Raw genomic sequence first — 4,772 nt, 5'->3', positions numbered from 1 at the left:
TAAAGAAATCAACCAACAACAAATGTTGGAAAGATAAAGTAGATGTTATAAAAATTAAAAACTGTTGGGGCCGGGAGGATGGCTCAGTGCAATAAATCTAGTGGTGAGACCCTGAACACCCTGTAGACCCTTCCGTAAAATACAAAAAAAAAAAAAAAAAAAAAAAAAAAAAAAAAAAAATTAAAAACTGAGACTGGCAAGATAGCTCAGTGTAATAAAGAGTCTGCTTAGGCAAGTGCAGGGACCTGCAGTTCGATCCCTTGCACCATATGCTATGCCAGCCCCATCCCCAGGGCGGACTGGGCCATGTCTGGGAGTGACAGTACATGCCTGTAACCCCAGCACTGCGGAGGCTGAAAACAGGAGGATCACTATGAGTCTAAGATGCACAGTGAGACCCTGTAACAACCAAATACATAAAAAAATAAATAAAATAAAAATTAAAAACTTACATAGCTGGGTTTGGTGGCCACACCTGTAATCCACAGGCTATAACCTACACTCAAGAGGCGTAGGCAGGAAGATGAAGCAAGTCCAAGGCCAACCTGGCCTACAAAGTGAGTTCTAAGCCAGTCTGACCTACAGAGCAATAACTTGTTGAAAAAAAACCCAACATACATACATAGTACAACAGAATATCACCAAGAAAGTGGAGAAAACAGGCCTCTAATCCCAGCACTCTGGGAAGCTGAGGCAAGAGGATTTCAGACTGGAACCCAGCCTAGGTAACTTAAGAGAGACCCTGCTTCAAAATAAGAAAAAACACACGAACAAGAAAAAGGGCCTGGAGAACGAGCTCAGTGTAAAGGTAGTGAGTTTAGGGCCCAGTAACGTGCACATATGCGCGTGCACACACACACGCGCACACACACACACACACGAAAAGACCACCACAGAATGGGAAAAACTCAGATGTGTAAAAGTTATGAAGAGGTAAATAAGATACGGAATATCCATACAACAAAATAAGACAACATAAAAAGGAATGAAACACTGATACACACAACATGGATTATGCTAAATCAAAGAAGTGAGACACAAAAGCCTACTACTGTGTAGATTCAATTAAGTGAACCGTCTAAGAGGCAAATCTACAGAATCAGAAAATAGGTGGTTTTCCAGGGCTGGAGGGGTGAGAGTAAAAGGTAGTGACTGCTAACAGCATGGGATTTCTTTTGGAGGTGAGAAAATGCTCTAAATTATAGTGATGGCTGCACTATACTGAAGACGCTAAGATCCACTGACTTGTATACTTTCAATAGGTAAAGTACACGATATGTAAATGATGTCTCAAGAACGCTATTGCAGGGCTGGTGAGATGGCTCAGTGGTCTAAAGCACCTACTTGGAACAAGCTTGGCAAAGCACAGGGACTGAGGTTCGATCCCCCAGCACCACATGCCAGCCAGCCCTGCCCCCTGGTAGGCTGAGCTGGCCACACACACATACATACACACACACAAAAATAATAAATAAATGTTTAAAAAAAAAAAAAACGCTATTGCAAAAGACAAGAGGGCTGTTGAGCGGCAACGAGATAGCTCAGTGGACTAAAGCTCCTGCTTAGGCAAGCACAGGGACCATGTTCAATACCTGGCACCACATGCCACGCTGGCCCCAGCCCCAGGACTACTGAGCAGGTGACCTAGTCTGGGCATGGCGGTATGCGCCTGTAATCCCAGCGCTGGGGAGGCTGGAAACAGGAGAAGCACTACGAGTCTCAGCTGCACAGTGAGATCCTGTACCAAATACATAAATTAAAAAAAAAAAGCACTGTTAGATGTGGCCCGTTTGCCTTGTACACGTGAGGCCCCAGGCTCAAGACAGCAACAAAACATCTCTCTTACCTTGTGTTTAAATGGCAAACACCGCTGAAGTTTTACTCTTAAGCACAGCCCTTGAAAGAGAGAGAGAGAGAGAAACTGATTATAATGTCCTCTTCATTCTTATTAGTTCTTGCAGGAGCAGAGCTGTGTCTACTTGGCCGCTGAAGGCAGCTCTGCCCCATCTAGTGCAAGGCTCCTTTGAGCCTGGCCCCAGGCTAGGAATTAAGACACAGCTTCAGGTTTCTCCTGCTGCTCCAGTGGGCGAGGTATTCCCGACTCTGTTCTACAATGCAACCAAGGTCACAACGCATGGTGCCTAAGGACACTGAGCTAGAAAAGTGGGTCTTAGGGCTGGTGAGATGGCTCAGTGGTCTAAATCACCTACGTGGAGTGAGCTTAGCAAGGCACAGGGACCGCGGTTCAATCCCCCAGCACCACATGCCAGCCGGCCCCGCCCCCTGGTGGGCTGAGCTGGCCACACACACACACAAATAAATAAATAAAATTTAAAAATAAATAAAAAATAAGAAAAGTGGGTCTTGCTATGCAGTTCAGGAGCTCACTTCGTAGCCCTGGCTGGTTGCAGTAATCCTCCTGCCTCTGCCTCCCCAAGTACTGTGAATACAGGCATGTACTACCAAAACCACCACCGAAAAGCCATTTTAAAAGGGCCCTGTGAGGGGCTGGGGAATTAGCTCGGTGATCTAAGTGCCTGCCTGGCAAGGATCTGGGTTTGATTCCTGGTACCACATGCCATGCCAGCCCTGGGCGTGCCGTGTGGGCTACTGAAACTGGGTACGGTGGCGCATGCCTGCGATCCCAATGCTGGGGAGGCTGAGATAGGAGTCCAAGCTGCACCGTGAGACCCTGTCCCAAATAAAATAAATAAATAAAAGGGCCCCGAGAGACTTCTCAAGTTTGAAGTTTTTATTCCCGCAAGGCACATACAGGGCTAGCTTCCAAGAGAACTCTGCTCAAGTTCGGCTTATTGGCCCTCGCTCTAACCACGGGCCAGTCATTTCTTTTTCCACTTCAGATTTGCAGCAACAATTACAACTGGACTTGGGACAGGTCCTTCATGCTACTGTTCCACTCATTCCTCCACCAAATTAAGGAATGAATTTTTAACTAAATACACTGTCCTAGATAACAGAAAACAAATCAAATTACTCTTATGATGAAGAAGAATACTTCAGTAAACTAAAAAAAAGCTGGGCATGATGGAACACAGCCGTAATCCCAGCACTCGCAGGCTGCGGCACGGGGCGCACTGGTGGAGGCCAGTCTGAGCTGCACCGTGAGTTCAAAGCCTGCCAGTAAAGCAAAACTCTGTCTTAAAAGGAAAACAAAAAACAACCAAAAACGCATAAACCTATCTCTCATTTTGGTTTGACTGAAAGTAAGTCAACAATATAACTCCAAACCATCCTAACACAAAACGTATAACTGTTAGACAAGCTATCTTCTGGAGAAGTATGAAATTAGTTCATTTTGGTTTTCTACATATCACTAAGTTTTCTAACAGAATCTTTTGAGAAACCCCAGAGCAGGGCAAAGGACTAGGTGAGAGGTGGTGGCTGTGCCCATCTCAGAGTATCAAATACAGTTCCGGGTGCTGAGGGGGTAGCTCAGGGGCAGAGCACTTGCCTAGCTATGCCAAGTCGCTAGGTTCAACCCCCAACACAGCAAACTAAAAACCAAACCAAAGCAGCAGGTCTATAGTGAATATTAGAGGCACTGAAAACCGCAGCATGCCCTTCACAGCCTTACAGACAGCCACGCTAGACAGACATATTATGGCCATGCTGGGGTCGGCCCTCAAGGGACTCAGCGCAGAACATCAGAACATGAGACCACCCCCAACTGCGGCTGGAGGCACATCTGAAGAAGATTACATGATGGCCGGATTTACACACTCCCAGGGGGTAAATGAAGCTTGAGATTTCTGACACTGCCCTTTTGGGGTTTCCCCTATAGTAAAACATTATCTCAGTGGGGATGGGCTGTCCTCTCCCACCCACCAAGACTAGGACTGTAGATTACCAATTAAGGTTAATGACGTCATCCATGCACACGTGCTATGACTTGATTCCCCATTGGATCAATCTTTTTTTTTCCATTGGATTGATATTATGTAAACAGCTCGACCTGTAATTTTACTGGCTGATCACAGTTTTGACCCACACTCTATCAACCTTTTTTGATCCTGCTTTTTGAGCAGTAGGCTCGTTTGGACCTGGCCAGGCCCTTGTCAGCCTCAGGAGTTATTCCTATTCCCCACCCCTGTTCTCCATTACGTTTCCAGAATCTTTTTGTTTGCTTGTTTGTTTTGGTCCTTTGGAGACAGGGTCTGACTGTGCAGTTCAGGCTGGCCTTGAGCACACTTTGTAACCCACGCTATCATCCTCGAACTCACAACAATCCTACGTCAGCCGCCCTGGGGCTGGGATTACAGGGGCACACCACAACAAGCTAATTTTCCTACTCTTCTGATTTTCCTTGGAATTCATTCTTCAACTTCCAGGAACATGACAGACATCTAGCAGGTTGGGAGGCCCATCTATTTCCCCTCGGTCATGTGCAGGTCTCAGATCAACAGGACTGTCCAGGATCTGCCTTGGAGCATGTCTGGGAGCGCTCCGTGCTCCGGCCCGTTCACTTTGGTACCTGTGCATCACACTGTTGTTTTTCAATTCACAGAGCACATCATCCTCAAGAGAAGTGCTGTCAATGGCTGATGTAGCAACTTGGTTCCAACGTGGCACATGTGGCGCCGTGACATGTTGCTGTGTTACTGGGAAAGCTCCAGTTCTCCAGGCTTCACTCTCCTCACTGTACAGGTGACCACGATGGCATTACCACATACAGGGCTGCCACCAGGAACAAAGACTAAGCAGCGTGCTTAAAACATCCAGGCCCACAGGCCCACCGGGAATGTCAGCCGTCA

At 46.7% G+C, this 4,772-nt stretch overlaps 1 protein-coding gene across 1 annotated transcript in view; it reads right to left on the bottom strand.

Moving 5' to 3' along the window:
* Fam96a (family with sequence similarity 96 member A) overlaps positions 1 to 4,772 on the bottom strand; it is a 23,813-nt gene that overhangs the window by 7,359 nt on the left and 11,682 nt on the right. Inside the window, exon 3 of the mRNA XM_004628827.2 lies at positions 1,847 to 1,896. Coding sequence (XP_004628884.1) covers positions 1,847 to 1,896 — 50 coding nt within the window. The remainder of the gene's footprint in view (positions 1 to 1,846; positions 1,897 to 4,772) is intronic.

Source organism: Octodon degus, unplaced genomic scaffold (genome assembly GCF_000260255.1).
Source record: "Octodon degus isolate 3935 unplaced genomic scaffold, OctDeg1.0 scaffold00026, whole genome shotgun sequence".
NCBI lineage: Eukaryota > Metazoa > Chordata > Mammalia > Rodentia > Octodontidae > Octodon > Octodon degus.
The sequence above is the reverse complement of the archived record's forward strand: the minus strand, read 5'-3'. Positions and strand labels throughout refer to the sequence as shown.